This window comes from Scyliorhinus canicula, chromosome 23, assembly GCF_902713615.1.
Source record: "Scyliorhinus canicula chromosome 23, sScyCan1.1, whole genome shotgun sequence".
NCBI classification, from domain to species: domain Eukaryota; kingdom Metazoa; phylum Chordata; class Chondrichthyes; order Carcharhiniformes; family Scyliorhinidae; genus Scyliorhinus; species Scyliorhinus canicula.
Window position 1 is genome coordinate 10,041,042 of NC_052168.1, and position 24,874 is coordinate 10,065,915.

At 46.8% G+C, this 24,874-nt stretch overlaps 1 protein-coding gene across 7 annotated transcripts in view; it reads left to right on the forward strand.

Moving 5' to 3' along the window:
* LOC119956454 (F-box only protein 47-like) overlaps positions 1 to 5,725 on the forward strand; it is a 54,910-nt gene extending 49,185 nt beyond the window's left edge. For 6 of the 7 annotated variants that reach the window (XM_038783713.1, XM_038783717.1, XM_038783715.1 and 3 more), the window contains 2 exons: positions 702 to 835; positions 2,160 to 5,725. In XM_038783713.1, coding sequence (XP_038639641.1) covers positions 702 to 814 — 113 coding nt within the window. In that variant the 3' untranslated portion in view covers positions 815 to 835; positions 2,160 to 5,725. The remainder of the gene's footprint in view (positions 1 to 701; positions 836 to 2,159) is intronic. The other variant, XM_038783716.1, reaches the window with a different exon arrangement.
* The last annotated feature ends 19,149 nt before the right edge of the window (positions 5,726 to 24,874 follow it).

Here is a 24,874-nt window from a genome sequence, read left to right on the forward strand (position 1 = left end):
TGTGCCTATGTTAGTTAATCTAGTTCTGTCACACTGTCAATTTAAGTAACAATATCAAGAAATTCCTCCCATTACGTCAGCAAAATGTCTTGGGAGACAAAAAAGAATCAGTGCTCTCGCTCCTGATTGTGTTATTCAGTTCCATTTACTTCAATGGGTCTGAATATTGGGAGGGGGAGGTTTAAACTGGCAGATGCAATGTCACCAGTTTTTCACTCCTGCCCAAGTTGAATTTTACCCCTGTAGAAATTAACAAATTGACCCTGCAGCTGCGTTATAATTTTTGTTTCCCGGTGGCACAGTGGTTTGAACTGCTGCCCCACAGCGACAGGGATCTGTCCTTGGGTGACTGTCTTGTGTAGAGTTTGCACTTTCTCTCCATGTCTGCATGGGTTTCCTCCGGGTGCTCCGGTTCCCTCCCAGAGCCCAAAGATATTTAGGTGAGGTCGATTGGCCATGCTAAAATTGCCCCTTAACATCCAGGGATGTGCAGGTTAAAGGGATAGGGCGGGGGAGTGGGCCTGGATGCTCTTTCAAAGGGTTGGTGCAGACCTGATGGGCTGAATGGCCTCCTTCTGCACTGCAGGGATTCTATGATTCTCTTTGGGTCTCTGATACTGAAAGTAATTTGTTTTAAATGTGATGAACAGTGATTAAATTTGCTAATCTGATAATTTGCCGCTGTGCTGTTTGTGTTGCAGGCGGCCTTGATGAAGACGAAGGTGTAACATACAACATGTACAATATGGTGAATGCTCAAGCAGAGTTTCATAAAGAAGTCATGCTTTGTGCCTTCAGCAACATCCTAACGTGAAAGGCATTCTTGAAGTCAAAAGTAATACTTTATATAACCCAACCTATTGTCAGACCAAACAATCTTATGCAGTTTTTTGTTTCTATTTCCCTAGCCAATTGAGGAAACAAGATAGTTATCCTTTGAACCAAGCAGTATTCATTTGGGCTCTCCTTCTGAGGGTAAAACATTCCAGCTAAAACGGTAAAGCTGTGGCGCCGGGCACCAAACAGAATCCCATGCTCTGGTGCATCAGTGACAGTGTGAATGCGTTACGCCAGCGTGGGAATGCAAATATAACAGTAGAGGCCGTTGGCATATCATTAACGGGTCTGACCCAGCATTGTCCAGGCCTTCCCCAATGCTCCGCCGCCGCCACTAGGAACTCCAACAGCAAGGTTCACGTGTAGCATTTCAAATTGGGACACAGGTGCCATATTCATGGGAGGGCAGGAGGGGGTACAAACAGTGTCCAACATCGCTAGTGTGCTAGCAGTTGTGTGCCGTTGGCCAGGGGGCGTCTGCTAGGGGCTGGGGGATGGCTTGGGGTCAGGGGTGGTCGGGTTCGAAACCACCATTCCCGCAGTCTGCAAGGTAGCCATGTGGCTGTGCAAGCCGCTAACTGCCACTGGGAGCTTAGTGCCACGAGTCGTATGGATGAGCCCCGCAGGCCTCACGGTAGCATGGTGGTTAGCATCAATGCTTCACAGCTCCAGGGTCCCAGGTTCGATTCCCGGCTGGGTCACTGTCTGTGTGGAGTCTGCACGTCCTCCCTGTGTGTGCGTGGGTTTCCTCCGGGTGCTCCGGTTTCCTCCCACAGTCCAAAGATGTGCGGGTTAGGTGGATTGGCCATGCTAAATTGCCCGTAGTGTAAGGTTAATGGGGGGATTGTTGGGTTACGGGTATACAGGTTACGTGGGTTTAAGTAGGGTGATCATTGCTCGGCACAACATCGAGGGCCGAAGGGCCTGTTCTGTGCTGTACTGTTCTATAGTTCTATAGGACATCGCCCTAGGTACTCTGGCCAGATCCGATCCATCAATGGTATGGGCGTGCTCCAATGTACCTCACCTTGGCTGGATGAGGGTCGACATGCATTGGAATTGCGTGGGTTCTGTGTGGCGTCAGTGCTAGCCCATTAACGGGAGCTGAATCGCTCCGGGACTGGCACCACTTTCATCCACGCAGAATACTCGCAATTCAGTCCCCGTGTCAGCACTTAGTCTCTCAAGCAGAGAATTCGGCCCCAGACAGTTTGATTCAGGAGCACCATAGATCAAATTGAAGAGCGAACTCTCAAACATGTTGATGTGTAGGAATCTTTTCCAATAGTTATTGCATACTGTACTGATTTTCTTCCCTTTAGGTCATTAGAGCGCAGGAAGATGATATAATTTAGACATCGGTTCCCAATACAAGGCAACAAAGTGAAACACTTGGCTCATGATCCTCAATTTTATTCCTCCCTTTGGAGAGAAGACTCAACTTCCACCAGGCTCCTCTGCTAACAGTGGCTGAATGGGGAATCATAGGTACAAACCTGCAGCCAGGATGCGAGGATGTGAAGCATGTCCCAATGATGGACAAAAGCAAAAAGCGCAAAATCTAGAATGCCAAGCTCAGACTTCAAATGTTTATAATTTTAACCTTTTCAGTCATTAACATTTCCATAAATAGTAAATTGCTTGCTCGATTAAAAGTGTTTCCTATTACAGTAGGAATCCAGAGTGAGAAACATGCAATCAGTTGGATTAATGTATTACAGCATACACTGAGTCAGGAAAAGTAGCTTTTACCTCCATGCTGTTGCACAGTAACCGTGCATGGAAACTGCTGCTACCAGCAGATGTCTCACAACACACATCTGAGCTAACACGTTACAGTGCGCACCTGGTGTATACAGCTTATAGCTTCAGTAACACTTTATAATAAGCACCTGTCATGCTTATCGTGCAGCATTGTTACCATGCCTATCAGAACCCTAATAGTCTGGTGTAATGTCTGGCTTTTTGTGGGGTGTGGATGCAAGAATCAGACACTGAGGTTAATTCACCGAGTCATTTTGCTGCTCGTTTTCTAGTCAGTGGTTCGAGAATTAGCCACACTGGTCTCTTCATCTGATTTTCCAGTTGGCGCTCCTGGGAAACAAGAGTTTGTGACAGAAGAGAAGTCACATGACACTTGGAACGCTGAAGAATATGACGCATGGTTGTGTTAAATAAAATGTTACATTGCATATCAGCTGTGTCCAAGGTAGAGCTGGGGTAAAGTGCTAGAGTGCCTACTGTGTGACTAGATCACAGTAGGTTTTGGGATCCTGGGAGGTGTGCCTCCATGGGCCAAGTGCTGGACATGGATAGGGATGCAAAATAGGCAGAATTGCATCTTCCGTCAATTGAAGTCAATTGGAATTGAATATGGGGCAGAGTATATAACAGGCAACCTACACCATACTATCTGTGCTGCCTACTCGGTCATGTCCCAATTCCACCCTTGGATTTACTGGCCCTCAGAACCTTTCATTGACCTGCTTCGAAGCTGCTGTTCCCTGCTGCTGCCAAGACGTCTGTAAATTAGGCTAGATAGGCTTACTTTAGTAATTGGCTTTGCCTTGCGATGGACTTAACTTTAGTGTCCAGATATCTTCATTGAGTTTTCACCACTTCTGTTCTTTGCCACTTAATAACTAGTGTTTGGTCATGAAAAGTAGATGGAATAAGCTGATGGCATAGTGCAGGGAAGGGAAGAGAAAACGCCACTTGTTGGTGAAGTTTAAAATTCTACTGTATTTAAAGCACTGGTTAATGTTTTCATGTAAGATTCCCATGCATTATCTTAACAGTCAGTAACTCATTCAAAATAAAAGGATTAAAGATTTTGTTATAACACATACACACAGGAACCTTACACAAATCTGTTAACCAGTATGCTAAAAGTAGTGCCCAGTGGAATTTAGGCTCAGAACACTATTCCAGTATCGAGACCTGAGCATTAATATATTTTTTTTTTCCCAGCCCATTAATTAGTGGATTTGTCATGGCACAGCCCACCTAACTCAGGACACAGTGAATTGCCCTCAGAGTATTTGAGATGATGTGTTTAGTGTGAGGATCTGTGGCTTACCTGGTCATGTACATTGCTGGCATGTGTGTGTCACAGAATGGTGAAGCCCAAGTAAGGTTTGTGTGGTTATAAATGTCAGATTTTATATATTACAGGTTCTCCCTACCCTTTCGATTCCTCCAATACTGCTTAACATTTTCTTGCTGAGAGGTCATGCATGTGAGCTGCTCCTGAGCTCCTGGCAATGCGTCAGCTCAAGCTAGCCACCAGCAAATGTACTAGAGAAAACCCACGTTTTCTCATCTTCCCATTATTTTCTTTGCCCCCGCCCCCCTGGAGCAAATTATCAGAACTCTGCTGAGTGTTTTTCCCTTCAGCAACACAAGTGAGATTAGAATTTTGACCTGTGCGACATTGTGAGATAGGAACTGGTATCTTAAGACGTAGTTAAATTGATATGCTGGCTTAAGTACAGATCCACACTTTCTGAGCGCTGCTGTTTCTTTTCCATCTGCAAGTCACCAATCCCTTTTACACTTGTGAGGAGGATACTCACATTTTTTGCTAAAACTCTTGATGGTTCCTGTTCGAATCACAGGAACTGTTGAATTTTGTTTCTGTCAAAGGTGCAGAAAGAGTTTCCTTTACGCTGAAGGTGTGTGTGCTACCAGCATATGTGACAGCACCGAAGCAATATTAGAAAGCCCTTAGAACAGAAAAGCATGACATCACTGTCATAGTAATTCATATTATGCTCACCTCCATTACACAGTAATGACAAGTTTAAAATTAATCCCCCCCACTTACTGAGAGCAGCCACTTCCAACTGTGTTAGCAATCTTTATTCCACCAGTAAACTGCCTTCTGTTAGCTAAAATTAATTGGAAAATGTCAGCATTGGAGGACTTCTTAACATTGGGACATATCAGAAAAATTGTAGTTCAGTTGTGTGGATAAGTAAATTCCTCTGTTAATTGCCATTTTGCACACTACTTAGTAGGAGAAGCAAAGCTAAACCCAGCCTGGGATCTGGCATCTCCCCTCGCTGATTTGTGGGCTGATTGATGCACACCCACCATTTAATCTTCTGATGGTTACCTTCAATGTTTTGGTGTATGGGGATTTCTGAATATAATACAGTTGAGAGAAATATATCAATGTGTTTCCTTCCATTTGTGTGATTTAAAAACTCTGGATGTCAAGGATATCTCTTCATCCCTGGCATTCAGCATTGCTTAGTGGCTGCAGGAGCTTTTATATACAAGGCTTTTATGAAAAAAAACTGTTGTTTTGCCAACAGCTCAGAGGTCTGCTACATCACCCCGGCCTGGCACTTCTGCACCTGCCAAACATATGTTTCTAAACCTGAGGTTGAAAAGATTGACGGGTCTGGTGCAAGGTTGAATTCCAGTTCCACTGGAGAAGTGGCTCAATTCTGTGAAAGTAGAAAGCCTAGCCTACAATTTGTAGATCTTTATACAAGTTGTTAGCCTGGCAAGAAAGCACTGCATTGTCATGAGTAATCTGACCATAAAGGGCAGCTAATGCTCTACCCCGTGGCATTAAATCTCTGCTGTGAAACCCAACCACCCGTGCATTACTTGCATGCCTCTAAATATATCCACAATATCAGTGTGGAGACTTCCTCCCTTCCTTAACGAGTGTAGAGTTGCAAAGAATTGTAATGAACTTTAATGCCCTTTTATTTATTTCTGTTGGTTTAAAAGGATGTGCATTTTTGTTCCAAAATTCAGTGTTGATTGCACTGCCCCGTTAACATTTTTTTTCTGAGGTGTTTCCGAGAACAACACTGTGCATGCACACAGTTGAAATGAGACAGGAACTACATTTTTTTTTTGTCTTTTAGTTACAAAGTAGATGTGGCTAAGAGGTGGTGGGTGGCTTTTTGTTCAACTTTACCTTTGCCAAAAAATGAGTGAAGGCATGAGTTCCAGCTCTATTGTTGTGAGCACGTGTGTAGTACCAAGCCACAGAGAAACAGAAACAAATAAAATAATAATGTTAAAATTAATCATAATTCTTTGTAACTTATTTTTGAAGACATAGGAGTGATGAGGCTACCTCCTTAAAAGATATGCATAAAAAGGTCAAACGCAAAATGTATCAGCTAGAAATTAGCTTTAATTTAAAAATGAATATATAACTACATTATTTATTTGTTAGCGTATATGCATATGTGCAAGCTAATTTAGATTATTTTACTGTCTTGGAAAGTAATATGCCAAATAATTTAAATTATTTATTTGTAAATAGATTGGAGATTGTATTTTTCATGTTTGTTGCTGATGGATATTAAAGCTTAAAACATTTTAGTGGGATTTAGTGTTTTGATTCATCTGTGACATTGCCATAATATATTCCTATTTAACTCTCTTTTGGCCCCCATGAAGGTGCTGCTTCAGTACCCTGCCCAATCACCCCTTCTTCACAAGTCAGCCTCAATAGGCATTGATTGTAGATAGGATAATTCCCCAGATATGGAGCGGGATTCTCCGACCCCCCACCGGGTCAGAGAATCGCCGGGGGCGGCGTGAATCCCACCCCCGCCGTCTCCCAAAGTCTCCGGCACCAGAGGTTCGGCGGGGGCGGGAATCGCGTCGCGCATGTCGGCGGGCCCCGCCCCGGCGATTCTCCTGCCCGCGATGGGCCGAAGTCCCGCTGCTGTCATGCCGGTCCCGCCGTCGTGAATCAAACCACCTACCTTACCGGCGGGACCAGGCGGCGCGGGCGGGCACCAGGGTCACTCTTTTCCTTCTGCCTTCGCCATAGTCTTCACGATGGCGGAGGCGGAAGTGACCCCTGCGCATGCGCAGGGATGACGTCAGCAGCCACTGACGCTCCGGCGCACGCGTGGACTTCCGCCAGCTGGCGAAGTCCCTTCGGCCCCCGCTGGCGTGGCACTAAAGGCCGTTCCTGCCGGCCAGCAGGGCGCCAAACACTCCGGCGTGGGCCTAGCCCCTCAAGGTTAGGGCTTGGCCCATAAAGGTGCGGAGACTTCCGCACCTTTGGGGCGGCCCGACGGCGGAGTGGTTCATGCCACTCCATCCCGCCGGGACCCCCCGCCGGGTAGGGGAGAATCCCGCCCATGGTATTGCACCAGTAACAACACCATTTTACCAAAATGCATTCATTGTCATTGAAAATGCCTTGCATGAAATACAGGTCAATGTATTTTGCATGCAGCTACTCAACAAACATCTGCCTCCATTCAGTGTAAAACCTTTTATTCTTTAAAGTCTGGAATTCTGAGGTAACTTTATCAGACATGGCCTATTGGAGTGGAGCTTCTGTTTGTGTCTTGCAGTTGCGAGCTCCTTTCAAGATGATTTCTGGGAACACTGGAAGCGTCAGACCTGGGTGTCACGGTGGTTAGCACGGTGCCAAGCACACAGGTTTGATCCCCGCCCCGGATCACAGTCCGTGTGGAGTTTGCACATTCTCTCCGTGTCTGCATGGGCCTCACCCCCACAACCCAAAAAGATGTGCAAGGTAGGTGAATTGGCCATGCTAAATTGCCCCTTAATTGGAAATAAGTTTTTTGAAAGTGTCTGATCTAATCCCTTGCTCTCCAACCTTCAGCTCTGCCCACTCTCCCTCCAGTTCCATAAAGCGGTTGGTTGGGTACTTCACACACATTGCCAATGACATGCTCAGTTGCAGATGCTTATTGTTGGATGTGCTTTCTTCTGTTGGGGTAGATTAGTTATTGCGGTTGGTTGGACTGACCTCGATGATAACTTCTCCCCCTATTAAGTGTTACCACAGGGGTTCCCAAACCATGGGCCGTGCCACCCCCGTGCAGTCATGAGATGAGCAATTGCCGCCAAGCGTTCCTGAGGCAGCAATGTTGACCATGAAGTGGAAACTCTGGTTCTGCCGGATGCTAAAGTCGGGGGGGGGGGGGGGGGTGTCCAGTGGTGAGACCTCTTAAATCTGGATAGCTAGGATGCCACTAGAGTAGTTTTACATAAATTAGTATATTAAGGATTGAGATTAATTATAGGAAATGTACAGAGTAATCATTGTTAACCATTAAATATATATTTTTCGGACATGGCAGTAATAAGTATTCAAATGGGATTTAGGATAGCTAACTTGACCATGTTTTTGAGACACACAAAATGTGTGATCAGCAAAATACTAGTAAACACAAGTTGTTATCAAGTGGCCCTGATATCCTCTGGAAGTAAAAGGACGTCACTTCTGATATCCTGACTTTCTGAAACAATCCATGGGGTAAAGAGGATGCTAATTCTGCTATCCTGTTTCTCACAAACAATGAGTGCATAGGATGCTGAGATTGTAAACACAGCCGACAGGTTGAGGCTCAATCATGGGCTGCTCGCAATTCTATTGGATGAAGTTTAAACATTGCTTGCAATTCTATTGGATAAGTTTAAGCATAACAGCTTCAGAGATTGGATCGCGTCCAACTGGGATGGGCTATTGATTTTTGAAAGTTGTATAAGTACTGTGTTTCAGCAGAAAGATCTTGGCAGTTATCCAGATCTTGGGCGGGATTCTCCCATCGGGCAGCTAAGTGCCGACTCCGGTGGAAAAACGGGAGTGTTTTGTATAGGGGTCAAGGGGCTGGTTTAGCTCAGAGGGCTAAACAGCTGGCTTGTAATGCAGAACAGCATGCGCACCTTGATGTAAAATTATAACTTTTGCTCTATCTGGCCAGAGGAAAGTATAAATAGCTCAAGGTTCTATGTGCAATTCTTGACCGAGGCCTTCCCTAGGGGCAAAAGGCTCTGCAGGGGATGGTTTAGCACAGTGGGATAAACAGCTGGCTTGAAATGCAGAACAAGGCCAGCAGCATGGGTTCAATTCCCGTACCAGCCTCCCCGAACAGGCGCCAGAATGTGGCGACTATGGGCTTTTCATAGTAACTTCATTTGAAGCCTACTTGTGACAATAAGCGATTTTTATTTTGCATTTCATTTCAATTGTGATCTAGAGCAGTGCATCTCAAGCTATCTGATGTGGCGTACCGGCAGTTTTTTTTTTCAATGTGCCAGGGACCGGTGAACGAAACAAGCCAATCCAGGATTACTGTCTCTTACTTTTCTGGAAACACTCCAAGTACTGGCAGACGATGGCTCGCATACCGGCACCGGTACGCGTACCACACTTTGAGAAGCACTGATCTAGGGAACACAGCTAATTTGTGCACAGCAAGCTCCCACAAATATCAATGTGATAATGATCGGATAATCTGTTTTCAGATTCCCTCAGAAAAATATTGGGCAGGACTGTGTGCCGAGTACAAAAGTACACCAATGTGCAGGAATCCCAGCATATTTTCCCTCTTGAGAGTCAGTCTGTTGGTTGGGTTGTCTGCACTGAATGGATGACGGCAGCATTCCTGAATACATGCTCCAATGGGAGCTTGCTATTTGCACAAGACAGATGCAAGGACGTCTGCAGTGAGTCCTCAAGCTGACTGGGATCGGAGTTGATGCATGGGAAGCCCTTGCTGCTGACCAGAGTGCCTGGAGACAAGGAAACAGGAAGGGCATGGAAATAGCCGAGGACAAGAGAAACCATCGGATGGCGGAAAAAACAAGTCTGATGAAAACATCAGTGGACCTCGAGCCAACACTATTAGTCTGTGCCAGCTGCGTAAGGGATTGACACTCATGAATCGGCCCCTATGGTCACGACAGATGATGTTCAATCCATAAGTGACATAAACCCCGGGAGCAGTCCATTGTTGTCCGAGACTGCTGGACACTTATAACCACTATACTACCACACTCATCTGTTTTAGTGATGTTGATTGAATGAGAGATATTGGCTAGGTTACCTCCTTGCTCATCTTTAAAGATCCTGCAGGATCTATTACCTCTACCTGATAGGATGAACTGTGCTTTGCTTTACCACGTCTCCTGAAAGGTGCGAACTATGTCAATGCAGCACTCCTGCAGTACTGCACTGAAGTGTCAGGCAAGACTTTTGTGCACCAGCCCCTGGAGTGAAACCATCTGAGTTAGAGGCAAGCATGTTACCACAGAGCCGTGACTGGCAATGTTTATGGAGGCCAGACATTTATTGTCAAGGATTCCACAGAAAATCAAATTGATGTTCACGTGGTTACCGTGTGCTATCCAGAGTGTAGAAAATGGAGCTTCAATATTGGCTTCATCGAATAAAGCAAGTCAACTGTAGGAGATTGGGTTTCAGGAATACTGGGCTTTGGATTCAGGTGGTGCATGGCACCTGTTGCCCAACAAAACAATTATATTTTCCACTGTTTGGTTCTTCGACCCTGCTTTGTTGCTCTCACAGTGTTCGACAGTGACAAGGCAGATCAGAACTTGTTATTTGGTGTATGTTGCAAGGCATAGGAGCAGGAGTGAACCATTCAGACCATCGAGCCTGCTCTGCTATTCAGGCTGATCATCTACTTCAATGCCTTTTTTCCCCACATGATCCCCATATTCCTTTGCATCATTAACATTTAGAAATCTATCAATTTCAACTTTAAACACAATCCTCTAGGGAAGAGAATTCACAACCGTCTGAGTAAAGACATTTTTAATTTACGGTAGGTCCTAACTGGCTTCCCCATATTTTGGAATTTTGTCCCTGGTTCTAGACTCTCCAAGCAGGAGAAACATCATACCTGCATCTATGTTTCAATGAGATCACCTCTGATTCGTCAAAACCCGAGAGAATGCAGGCCCAGTTTCACCAATCTCTCATCATAGGGCAGTCTTTCCATTCTGGGAGCAAGTCTGGTGAGCCTTTGTTGTCCTCCCTCTATGGCAATAATATCCTTCGTAAGGTATGGGGACCAAAATGGCATAGAGTACCCCAGGTGCAGTCTAATCAAGGTTCTATGCAATTGAAGCTAAACCTTGCTACTCCTGTACTCAAACCCTCTTGCGATAAAGGCCAACATACCATTGCCATCCTAATTGCTGCAACTGTATGTTAACCTTCAGTGATTTATTGACGGGGACACCAGGTCCCTTTGTGCATCTATGCTTTCTAATCTCTTGCCATTTAAGAAATACCCTGTGTATCCGTTCCTCCTACCCAAGTGGACAACCTCACATTTTCCACAATATATTCCATCTGGAATCTCCTTGCCCATTCACCAAGTCTGTCTGAATTCTCTTGAAGCCACTTTGCACCTCCCTCACAGCACACATTCCCACCTAGCTAGTATAAGCCAACCTTGCTCAGCAATATATGGCACTGTGGATTGGGAAAACCTTTCCCCAAAGCAACTTTCTCCACTTTTATTTCCTGAAGGTGGTAACTCATTCTAGGCTGCAATTCCATCTGCAACAAAATTATTCTATGCTGCCAAGTAGCCATTCTTCATCTTTGAGCTTAGCAGTGAATGGAGTGCAGTGAACATAGACATGGAATGAGGGTAGGACCTGTTCCAATTGTGATTGCTCCTGCAGTTGGGCATTCTACCAATACTCACTACTCAGCATGCACATGAAGAACAACCATTTAGTATTGAGGGTGTCCAGCATTCATTCAATTTTTCAAGGCAAGAGCTTAATGCCTTCAGGATCGGTGGTGATTGGGGGGGGGGGGGGGGGGGGGGGGGGGTGGCGGCTGTGGCATAATCGATGGAGACCTGGACAGAGAGGCCATTCCATATTTGTGAACTATTTCCACGTCACATTAATGAGTGAATGTACAAAAAACGCAACGCTTGTTGTAGATAACGCCTATGGAAGTGGAGAGGATGGAGAAGGGTGGTGGGAATAGAAGGGCACAGGGAAGAAAACCTGCGTAAACATTTTTGCGGTCTATCCATTTTTAAGTTCTGCTTCGACACATTCACCTCCAGTTTAAAGAAAGTATATTGGAGGTGACAGCCTTCCCATTCTACCCGAAGAAAGCCCTGATCACATGTGAAATATTGTCTCCTTTTGTCGATATAAATGCTCAGTAGCGTTTATGAATGTGAATTTTCATTACATTTTGCAGGGGTACAAGTGCATGTTTTAAAGGGAACTGACACTTAACTGATAACCAGTGACCTCTTACATAAAGAGAAATATTTGCTCGCGTACGAAGATCAGAAAGCTTCATAAATTGTGATATGACTTTGAGAGAAATCCCACAGTTCCCAATAGCAGCTCTTAGAAAAACAAAGGTAGTTTTGAGGGATTTATATTTGTACTGATAAACATTAGAAATAAGGTACACTTTTAAGTTAGTTTAGTTTCATGTTTCTGTGTCTGGAAGGGTAAAACCTATAGTTAGGTTCATGCTGGACAAAGGTGTTTGTATGTGTGAGGGTTGGTTTCAATTCCAACTGTGATTCCATTGTGCTTAGAGAGTGCTACAGCGTAAATAAAAATAAGTAATTGCTTAGGAACAGTAGGCCACTTTCCAGAGGGAAAGGCTTTCCTTTGTTCTTAGTTTTAACTGAAAGACAGGGCAGTTGGAGAGAGGACACTGGGGAGTGAATAGCTCCCGACTCTGCCAGGAGAAGCCGGACAAGACAAGAGAGTTGCAAAGATGCAAGCTTGCTAAGGAACAAGATACAATCCAGATACCAGGGAACTAGGGCAAAAATACTTCAGTACATGTGACAATAAACCAAATCAATCAACCAATCAATCAAAAAAAAGTGTGTATTTGACCACAGCCAATCTGTACATTTAAAGGCACTTTGTGTTAATGAGGCCATTGTAGCCTCAGACGTACTTTGCAATCCATTTAATCTTAAAATCTGTGTGTAATTGCTGAGCTAAAGGGGGATGCAGGTAAATTGATATAACATGAATAGTTTTAGTTTAGTGCAGTGATGAATATTATATAATAAGACTAAAAGAGTAGTGGACTGCAAGGGTTTTTGCATCATGGGACAATTCCTAAGCTTCACTTGACATAACTGCATCTTGGGATTTTAGAAGAACAAATCTAACTATGGATGAATTAAGCAGGAGTCTGAAGCCTTCAAGGTTGACTGGACTGCTCGCATTTGTTATAAGCAGAAGGAAGGTGTACAGTAGATTGTGGGTGCAAGGGAGGGAAGCATAACAACAGACGTTTTGCATTAGCTTAGCTCCTAAGGGCTAAGAAGAAGCAATTACCGTAACTTTGTATTAGAGCTAAACTTTGCAACAGTACGTGATTAATTCTAAATAGTATAATTCTTTACATCATTATTATTCAACACAATGGGCGCGATTTACCCGCGTGGGGACAGAGTCCCGTAGCACACACAATTAACCGGGTGGTTCCCGGCGTTCGGAGCGTCAAGAAACACCCTTCTATCTAACGCCCATCCGCGTAGTTCGTAGGCCTCAGCGGGGAAGGTGCAGCCCTGGCGCCTCCTATGTGACCCCCGAATCCCCCCCCCCCCCCCCCGAAGTCCCAACTCACGTCTAAGGGAGTCCTCGGCCCCCCCCCCCCCCCCACGCCCCCGCAGGGCACTCTGCGGCCCGATCCCCGCCACGCTAAAAATGCCAGCCTGGCATCTTGGCACCACCAACCTGGCACCATAACAGTGCCCCTGGGCATCATGGCAGTGCCAGGTTGACACCTAAGTGGCACTGCCAAGATGATAGGCTGGCACTTCCAAGGCGCCAGGCTGGCACCAGAAGTACCAGGGTGCCATCCTGCCCAGAGAATCCCTACAGTGCAGGAGGAGGCCATTCAACCCATGGAGTCTGCACGGACCCTTCGAAAGAGCAGCATGCCCCCGCCCTACTCCCATAACCCCAACTAACCTATTGCACACTAAGGACAATTTCGCATGGCCAATCCACCTAACCTGCACATCTTTGGAATGTGGGAGCAAATCGGAGTACTTGGAGAAAACCCCCCCCCCAGACACGGGGAGAACGTGCAGACTCCACGGAGGCAGTCACCCAAGGTCGGAATCGAACCCGGGCCCCTGGCGCTGTGAGGCAGCCGTGCTAACCACTGTGCTAACGTGCCGCCCATAGTTTTCTCAACTGTTTTACCAAAAGTGGCTGGTTCCAAAATCAGTTCAAGAGAAGAGTCATATGATATTCAAAACATTTAACTTGGTTTCTATCTCCCACAGATGCTGCCAGACCTGCTGGGGTTTCCAAGCGCTTTCTGTTTCTATTTCAGAACTCCAGTATCCGCAGTGTAATACCAAAATAATTGACTGCTTGGGGGGGGGGGGGCTACAGCTGCACGAGTGATGACTACCCTCTAAGAGCCTCAAATAACGTGTGCAAACCCAGATGGTGAACCTTTGATGTTCCAACAACAGCGCTGACTATTGAGGGAAATTTTCTCCTTCACCATCCGGGCGCTAATAGTGCGGAGCTGATATCCCCACATTGTCATATTTGCCCAATCTCTATTCTATTTAAGACATTGAGATGAAGATCGGGGTAGCTTTTGTCTTGCGATCCTTTGAACTAACGACGCAAATTAAGTTGAAGCACAACGTGCCTTTGTGTCCTAGCCAACATCTATTCCTCAATCAACATCACTACCACAGATTATTTAGTCATTGTCGCAGTGCAGTTTGTGGGAGCTTGCTTTGCGCAAATTGGTTACCACGTTCCTTGCATTTCACCAGTAACTGAACTTTTAAAAACTTACTTCATTGGCTTCAAAGCACCTTGGGGCAATTTGAAGCCACGGAAGGTGCCATATAAAGAGTTAGCTTGGATTTCAAAAGGGAAGGTCCTGTTGGACCAACCTCACAAAATCTTTTGAGAAGGTGGAGGGGGAAGTGGTCAGGGGTGTTGCAGTGTTTTGTCTGCATTTTCAAGAAGAATTCAATTTGGTGTAATACAAATCGCCTGATGAATGAGGCCAGAGGATGCAAAGTAATGGAATAAGTCGCAAGACACATAGCCAGCTAACTGTCGGACAGAAAGCAGAGGGTAAAGGTACAGGGTGTCAACTGAGAGTGGCATCTCAGAAGGATCAGTACTGGAACCACTGCTGTTAGCAATTTATGCTAACGACTTAGACCTTGGAATATCCCCATCCTCAATGATGGAAGAGCCCAGCATACCTCCAAAAGATAAAACTGAAGCATTCGCAAACATCTTCAGCCAGAAGTGTCGGGTGGATGATCCATCTCGGTTGCCTCCGGAGGTCCCAACATCACACATGTCAGTCTTCAGTCTATTCGATTCTCCACGTGATATCAAGAAACAGCTGAAGATACTGGATATTGCAAAGGCTATGGGCCCTGACAATATTCTGGAAATGGGACTGAAGACTTGTGCTCCAGAACATGCCACTCCCATAACCAAGTTGTTCCAGTACAGCTACAACACTGGCATCTACCCGGCAATGTGGAAAATTGCCCAGGTGTGTCCTGTACACAAGAAACAGGACAAATCCAACCCTGTCAATTACCGCCCTATCAGTATCCTCTCCATCATCAGCAAAGTGATGGAAGGAGTCATCCACAGTGCTATCAAGCGGCACTGACTCAGCAATAACCTGCTCCCGGACACTCAGTTTGGGCTCCACCAGGGTCACTCAGCTCCTGACCTCATTACAGCCTTGGTTCAAACATGGACAAAAGAGCTGAATGACAGAGGTGAGGTGAAAGTAACTGTCCTTGACATCAAGGCAGCATTTGACCGAGTATGGCATCAAGGAGCCCTGGCTAAACTGGAGTCAAAGGGTATCAGGGGAAAACCATGTACTGGTTGGAGTTATACCTGGCACAAAGGAAGATGGTTGTGGTGATTGGAGATCAGTCATCTCAGCTCCAGGACATCACTTCAGGAGTAGTGCTCAGGGTAGTTCTTCGTCATCTTCATCATCAACCTTCCTTCCATCATAAGGTCAGAAGTTGGGATGTTCGCTGATGATTGTACAATGTTCAGCACCATTCATGACTCCTCAGATACTGAAGCAGTCCATGTCCAAATGCAGCAAGATACGTAGGCGGGCTAACAAGTGGCAAGTAAGATTCGCACCCCACAAGTGCCAGGCAATGATCATCTCCAACAAGGGAAAATCTAACTATCGCCCCATGATATTCAATAGCATTATTATCACTGAATCCCCACTATCAACATCCTGGGGGTCACCATTGAGCAGAAACTGAACTGGACCAGCCATATAAATACTGTGGCTATCAGAGCAGATCAGAGACAGAATCATACCTCCACACTCCCCAAAGCTTGTCCACCATCGACAAGGCACAAGTCAGGAGTGTGATGGAATACTCTCCACTTTCCTGGGTGAGTGCAGCTCCAACAACACTCACAAAACTTGACGCCATCCAGCCCGCTTGATTGCTATTCCTTCCCCAAACATTCAATCCCTCTGACAGTGATGAACAGTGTCAGCCGTGTGCACCATCTACAAGATGCACTGCAGGAACTCTCCCAGGTTCCTTAGGCAGCACCATCTGAACCCACGACCGCTACCATCTAGAAGGACAAGGGCAGCAGATACCTGCGAACACCACCACCTGGATGTTCCCCTCCAAGCCGCTCACCATCCTGACTTGGAAATATATCGTCCGTTCCTTCACTGTCACTGGGTCCAAATCGTGGAACTCCCTCCCTAACAGCACAGTGGCTGTAGCTGCACCTCAGGGACTGCAGTGATTCAAGAAGGTCATTGACTACCACCTTCACAAAGGCAACTAGGGATGGGCATTAAATGCTGGTCTAACCACCGATGCCCACATCCCTTAAATTAAAAAATGTAAGTTATTTCTCTCTCTCTCTCTCTCTCTCTTTAGTTTCTAGCCTTTCACTGGGCAGAGTTCCCACATTTTGAGGCTAAATGTGGCTCCGGTTGTGCCTGACCCGCCGATCAGAAGTTGAGACCCTGCGCCAGATTCAGCATTGGGAGCTCATTAATTATTCACAGCATGTACCCTCCTGTCGGGCCGGCAGCTGATAACGTCGGCACGCCCTCAGCTGACGGGTTCGAAGGCCCCAGCGCCATATTGAAATATCAGTCCAGCGCATTCATATCGCTCTCCCCAGTCTGTCTTCACCAGACCGTGCAGGGTGTCAGCAAACCCGAGGAAGAAGGCTAACAGCGCTGAGAAGGAAATCTCGATTCAACCACCTTTCCTAAGCCCGTCACACAGCCCGTCAGGAATAACAGGAAGACAGGGTACTGGGCTAATGGGAAGATTGTTGGTAGTGTGGACGAGCAGAGAGATCTCGGTGTCCATGTACATAGATCCCTGAAAGTTGCCACCCAGGTTGAGAGGGTTGTTAAGAAGGCGTACGGTGTGTTAGCTTTTATTGGTAGAGGAATTGAATTTCGGAGCCATGAGGTCATGTTGCAGCTGTACAAAACTCTGGTGCGGCCGCATTTGGAGCATTGCGTGCAGTTCTGGTCGCCACATTATAGGAAGGATGTGGAAGCATTGGAAAGGGTGCAGAGGAGATTTACCAGGATGTTGCCTGGTATGGAGGGAAGATCTTATGAGGAAAGGCTGAGGGACGTGAGGCTGTTTTCGTTAGAGAGAAGAAGGTTAAGAGGTGACTTAATCTTGAGGCATACAAGATGATCAGAGGATTAGATAGGGTGGACAGTGAGTGCCTTTTTCCTCAGATGGTGATGTCCAGCACGAGGGGACATAGCTTTAAATTGAGGGGAGATAGATGTAGGACAGGTGTCAGAGGTAGGTTCTTTACTCAGAGAGTAGTAAGGGCCCTACCTGCAACAGTAGTGGACAACACTAAACGCATTCAAATGACATATGGACGATAAGGGAATAGTGTAGATGGGCTTTAGAGGGGTTTCACAGGTCGGCGCAACATCGAGGGCCGAAGGGCCTGTACTGCGCTGTAATGTTAAAAAAAAAATCACCAGCTAGGCACCCATGCCCCACTTGGACCCCTACCCACCGAATCTGGAGTCTTCATCGATCTCCTTCCAGTAAACTATGTGGAGTAACGGGCATTCATTAGATGTGCGAATGATTGCAAATGGCGTTCGCGCCACTGAGCGACCGGTCATTGGGAGAATTGCGACAGGATTTTACGCCAGCAGGTTTCTGACATTTTGGCTCCCGCCAGATTCAACACCCCCGCCAGGAGCGGAGTTGGGGGGGGGGGGGGTTGGGAGAACTCCACCAATGTCTTATTTTTCTCTTATTAGGTCACGAGCAGAGCTCCCCCTGTACGTTTGCAGGACATCTGTGGACGAGTAAGAGTCTCTTACATGAAAGCTACTGCTTTAAGAGAGATATAAGCAAAGCCTTTACCCGTGCAAATTTGAAGAGATCACACTACAAAGGCGACGTGCATGTTCAATATTTTCAGGTCGCCGACGCTCATTTGCCGTCAGGACTATTGCGCCGTGAACAGATGTGCTCAAAATATGTAAAGTGTGCCGAACACTTGGTTGCGGCCACTTCAAGCAGAATCTTCAGCAGTACTGCGGAGTACAGTAACACCACTTTCAATTCCCGTCTGCCCACTCCATTCACACAGCTGTTAATGTTGGCTACAGCGGTTCCAAGTAACTGGACTTCACGGGGTGAACAAAGAATTTTGGCTTCCATTCCTAACCACAACATAAGTATAGGGTTGAAAACTGTAGGCTTTGCTCCATAGTTCAAGTCGGATGTATTGACTGTGACAGTAACGAAGTGTAGCCTGAGGCTGTGTTAACACATGAGTCATTCTGTGTAGCTTTTTTAATAGATCTAACCTGATGTACAGTAGATTTCACTTATCTGCGTATTCAGTAAATATGTTAAAAACAAGATCCTTTTTATGGATGTCTCATTCAAGTTTAAAATCCCCTCTTCATTAAGTCGCCTCTCGAATGTCGACCACAACAACGTTAACAACTGGCATTTAGATAGCGCCTTTGACATAGTTAAACGGTCACGGTTCTTATTGTTGTGGCAAAACATCTGTCCATTCTGGCTTCTGCAAGGGGTGCCTCGGTGGAGCAGTGGTTGGCACTGCTGCCTCACTGCGCTGAAAACCTGGGTTTGATCCCAGCCCCGGGCCACAGTCCGTGTGGAGTTTGCACGTTCTCCCCGTGTTTGCGTGGGTCTCACCCCCCCCCCCCCCCCCCATAACCCAAAAAATGTGCAGCGTAGGTGAATTGACCGCTCTAAAAGTGCCCCCTAATTGTTAAAATAAAATTGGGGTGCTCTAAATTAAAAAAAGATTTCTGTCTTCTAATAATAATAATAATAATAATCGCTTATTGTCACAAGTAGGCTTCAATGAAGTTACTGTGAAAAGCCCCCCAGTCGCCACATTCCGGTGCCTGTTCGGGAAGGCCGGTACGGGAATTGAACCCGCGCTGCTGGCCTTGTTCTGTATTACAAGCCAGCTGTTTAGCCCACTGTGCTAAACCATCCCCTGCAGAGCCTTCTGCCCCTAGATAAGGCCTCGGTCAAGAATTGCACATGGACCCTTCAGCTATTTATACTTTCCTCTGGCCAGATATAGAGCAAAAGTTATAATTTTGCATCAAGGTGCTCAAGCCAGGACATTATAGAACCGTAGAATCCATACAGTGCAGAAGGAGGCCATTCAGCCCATTGACTCAGGTGTGGTGGTGTGTATCGCCGTAATACCTCCTTCACATTCACGAGTTGGGCATTGAGCCGTTAAGTGTTCCATAATCTGTTCTGGGTGACCACAGTCTCACACAGGAGAGTCTTTCATTTTCCATCTGTGCATCCCGTCTCCGCATCTGCCAGGTTTGTACGGATGTGGTTCAGTGATGCTCGTGGGAGGTTGAAACCAGGAACCTTCAGTGTCGGGTCTTTCATAAGGAACTCGCTTGCGACTTCTTGTGAAGGCTATTCTTTTGTCCAGTCTTCTTCAGGGTTGAAATCACATTGCCAGATGCTGTGTGCATCGATCTAAAGGGTTTATTAGGGAGGTTTAGCAGAGGTGGTTTTCCATTGGCTTCCTTACAGTTACATGTCTTTGCATAACCTTTCATAGATAGGCTGCAACCTGTGCTAAAGAGTCCCACCTACTCTTTACAATAGGGTGCCCATCAATCATAGAACATACAGTGCAAAAGGAGGCCATTCGGCCCATCGAGTCTGCACCGACCCACTTAAGCCCTCACTTCCCCCTATCCCCGTAACCCAATAACACCTCCTAACCTTCTTGGTCACTCAGGGCAATTTATCATGGCCAATCCACCTAACCTGCACATCTTTGGACTGTGGGAGGAAACTGGAGCACCCGGAGGAAACCCACGCAGACACGGGGAGAACGTGCAGACTCCACACAGAGAGTGACCCAGTGGGGAATTTAACCTGCGACCCTGGCACTGTGAAGCCACAGTGCTATCCACTTGTGCCACCATGCTGCCTCTATCTATTGGGTGCATGTACCCTCAACTGTACATCAAACTGGGGCGGCACAGCGGCGCAATGGTTAGCAGTACTGCCTCACGGCGTCGGGGATCCGGGTTCGACCCCGGCCCTGGGTCACTGTCCGTGTGGAGTTTGCACATTCTCCCCTGTTTGCGTGTGTTTCACCCACACATCCCAAAGATGCGCAGTGTAGGTGGATTGGCCACACTAAATTGCCCCTTAATTGAGAAAAAAAAATAGTCGGGTACTTTAAATTAAAATTAAACTGTACGTCAATCTGGTATTCAGATCTGTGAAAAACCAAGGGTGCAATCATACTGCCTCATTGTGTGTTACTCGGGCTTGAAGAGGCTGTTAAATCTCGCAAAACCTCGAATGCTCGGGATGCCTCGCGAGATCTAACGAGACCTCCACCTGCGCACCTTGGCACTGCCAACTGGAACCTCAGCACTGCCACCCGAGCACCCCGAGTGGCACCCTGGCACTGCCAGGGTGCTTGGATGGCACTACCATGTCGGCTGGGGCGTTGCCAGGCTGGCAGATTGCACGTGCTGGGGATCTCCCCGGCTGGGGAGGGGTGGGGTGCCCTGCACTTATGAGGTAGGGTGAGGGTGGGGTGCTCAAGGACCCCCTAACAAGTAGGTTAGGGTGTTTGGGATGGGGTCCAGAGGCTGCAGTGGAGAGGGGTAGGGAGATCAGGCCTGCATTTAAAAATGGCGTCTCAAACACTTCCTGTACTGTGCAGGAAATGAGGTTAAGTGCTGTCTCAGTGGGGCGTTCCTCGACGAGGCCAGAAAAAGAAAGAGTCCTGTATGATAGCGGGGTCATTCTCAGCGCTGCAAGTGCTGACAAACACCCCGCTAAATGCGCCCAAAACGGGGCTCTTTTTTCCCCAGTAAATCGCTGTTTGTACAGCACGTCAATGTTTGTGCAGCATTTGCAATATGGGCAATTTCTTTATCCTCACCAATACTAGCTTGTATATTGTTTATTTTCCATATACTTTGTGGTTGACCAAATGTGCCATTTCTTTCTTCCTCCTTCTCCATCCTCAATCCCCTTTTTTCATCAAGTTGCCGCCACCTGCCCACCATTGTCTCCAGTAAGGAGCAATTATTAGACAGCGAGGCCCTAAAACTCTGGAAATTCTTCCTCGCCGGCAGAGAGGTCCCCCTGGGAAGGAGCACAGGTCCCACTCGCCAATTGTGGCCATGGATTCCTTGAAATATCTGCCGTGGGCGGCCATACTCCGAAAGGGGTGCGAGGGGCAGACAATTGGAGACCTGGGAAGGGATGAAGGAGCAAGGTTTTCGGAGGGAAAATGCTGGTGTTTGGCAAGCTTGGAGGAAAGAAAGACTTCCTTTTACACAAATCTTTCACTCCACAGCCAGCGAAGCCGTTTTCGAAATGTAGTCAAGGTAACAAGGGCAGCAGCCATTTTGCACACATCAAGAATCTGCAACAGGGATGGGGTAAGAAACAGATAACCTGATTTAATTATGATATCAACAGGATAAATAGTGATGAGGACTTCACAGAGTATTCTCCTTATTCTCCTCTGCAGTGGGACCTGTTATGTCCACCTGAGGGGCAGATCAGAACTATAGAATCCCAACAGCGCAGAAGGAGGCAATTTGGCCATTGAGACTGCACCGACCCTCTGAAAGAGCATCCTACCTAGATACCCTCCCAACAACCCCACTCTATCGCTGTAACCTCGTAACCCTAACATGTACATCCCTGGACACCACTTTAGCGTGGCCAATCCACCTGACCTGCACATCTTTGGACTGTGGGAGGAAACCCACACAGACACGGGGAGAACGCGCAATCTCCACACACAGTCACCCAAGACCGGGATCGAACCTGGGCCCCTGCCGATGTGAGGCAGCGGTGCTAACCATTGTGTCACCATGCCGGCAGAGGGTCATATTAATCCCTCAATGCAGTTGAATTTTAACTGCCTCCCGAAATGGTCCAACAAGCTGTTGAGTTGCATCTGAATAGGGTGACGGGGGTTGGGCACTAAATGCCACCCTTAACAGGGACAGCCACATCCAGCGAATAAAAAAATCGATGCTGAGAATGGGGATGAGAAGCCATGATTGAATGGCGGAGCAGACTCAATGGGCCGAATGGCCTCCTTCTGCACTGTAGGGATTCTATGGTAGATTAATTTGAAGTTTCCAGGGAAGCCGAGGAATCTTCTCACCAATACATCCCTTGAAATATGGGACAAGTGTACAGTACTGTTGTCCTTATTTAAGGAAGGGTGTAAACGCATCGAAAGCAGTTTAGAGGTTTCCCAGACTAATACTGGAATTGGGCGGGTTCGTGGAATCATGGAATTCCTACAGTGCAGAAGGAGGCCATTCGGCCCATCAGGTCTACACCGACCCTCTGAAAGAGCACCTACCTAAGCCCACACCCCGCCCTATCCCTGTAACCCCATAACCGCCCCTGACGTGCACATCCCTGGACACTAAGGGGCAATTTATCATGGCCAATCCACCCCTGATGGGCCGAATGGCCTCCTTCTGCACTGTAGGAATTCCATGATTCCATGAACATCTTTGGACTGTGGGAGGAAACCAGAGCACCTGGAGGAAACCCACGCAGACACGGGGAGAACGTGCAAACTGCACACAGTCACCCGAGGCTGGAATTGACCCTTGGTGTCCTTGGTGCTGTGAGGCAGTGGTGCTAATCACTGTGCCACCGTGCCGCCCGGTACAGTCTGATGAGGTTTTCCTGTGAGGAAAGACTGGACAGGTTGGGTTTCGGCTGGAGTTCAGAAGAATAAGGGGGCGAATTGATTGAAACATATATCCAGAGGGCTATTGGCATGGGTGAGTGTGGGGAGGATGCTTCCACTTGTGGGGAAATCTAGAACTAGGGGGTCACTGTTTAAAAATCCATTTAAAACTGAGATGAGGCAAAAAAATATTTCACTGAGTGGATCTTAGTCTTTGGAACTCTCTTCCTGAAAAGGCGGTGGCAGAAGAGTATTTTTAAGACAGAGGTGAATAGATTCTTGATAAGCAAGGGGGTGATACCCCGATCTTTCAGAGGGTCGGTGTAGACCTGATGGGCCGAATGGCCTCCTTCTGCACTGTAGGAATTCTATGATTTCATCAGGGGTAGGTGGGATGCAGATTGAAGGTTGCTCTGAGATCAGCCATGATCCTATCGAATGGCGGAGTCGGCTCGAGGGGCTGAATGGCCCACTCCTGTTCGTGTGATAGCGGGTGTGGGTAAAAGAGCAGTAAAGCCCCTTGCGACGTGCTCAGGTTGTGAAAGAGACGACGCAAATGCAAGACTTATTATCTTTAATAGTTAACTATGTAATATTATTGAATGATCTGCAAGCGCACTAGTGTATTAGTCTTGTATTTGGATTCCCCACCCCCCTGCTTCAGCATAGCTTTCAGTGAGCACAAGATCTTGCACTTGTACGTTATGTTATTTGCCTTCTTGAGAAAGAAAATGAAGGTTCTTTCACTAACGCGATTACTTTGCTATGGCAGAGCATGAAATCTAACCAGAATCACTGTCACCGCTTTAAAGATTCTGTGCTCTTTTGTCACATTGTGGTTGAGCTCATTAAAATATCCGTGCCTCGCGGACTCACCCTGCAGTTATATTGTTTTAATTTTTGATTTTTCTTGGCTGTGCACAGCCGAAAACCCTTTTTTGCAAGCATGCTTGGGCGCGTGTCGCTGCCTCTGGCCTAGAGCAGGGTCTAAGATGTCTATGCCAGCGAGGGAGAGACGCAGAGGAAATGGGGAGATTGTCAGATAGAATCTAGTGTGCGTTGTCTGAGATGAATCTGTATCTGTCAACCAGGCATAAATTATATAGTTACTTGTCTGAAAATGTACCTGGCCTACTAAAGGGGAATGTCCTGTGTTTTTGTTCTGTTTCTTCTCTCAACTTTCTCTCCTCTTTTCCATTCTTTCTATATTTATTTTCCTCTCCTCTTTCCTTGCCCCTTTTTAATTCCTTCTCTCCCCTTGCAATTTTGCATGTGGCATGTCTGTATACTCAGCCTTGTAGCCATCTGAGAAGGCCTTCCTGCAAAGGACCATGGGAATTATGGCCAACCCAGGTCTCAGACAGATACAGAGCTTCTGTGTATTTGAAACGCAGGTAGCTAGACCTGATCGAAAGCCCAGCTCGTTTGCTTTCTAATGGCCCATTTCCCCAGAACAATAGGACTGCACTCAAGAAACCGATACAGCCACAGACTGATTGGCGCCACTCCCTTTACTCAGAGAGCCCAACTGCCAAGGTCAATGACCGCTAAGGACCCGCCCAGCCACCAAGGCACCAGCCCCTTTATTGACTGAAATCGAAGGCAGTGATCGAAGCCCTGTCGAATTATTGGGTCCAAGATTAAGGACCGCCCCAAAGAGCGCAAAATCCCAGAGGGATAAAAGGGGACACAGCCATGTGTTCAGCCTCCTTTGAATCCGACCTGTGCCAGCCCAACTGCAGCATAACGACCAGACAGCCAAGTTCAAGACCAGCGATCGCTACCTGACAGATGAGCCCAGCAGGAACAGAGCCACTTCTTCAAACCAGCCACGTGAGATCAAGATTCAGGCCTTATCCACTTGCACAGTGCCGGTCGCCTGAAGTTAAGTATATTGCAGTTGATAAGTGTAGTTTAACTTGTAGTATATTGTGCCTGCATGTCGAAGTAACCCTTGTGTGTAAATAAACCATCTTTG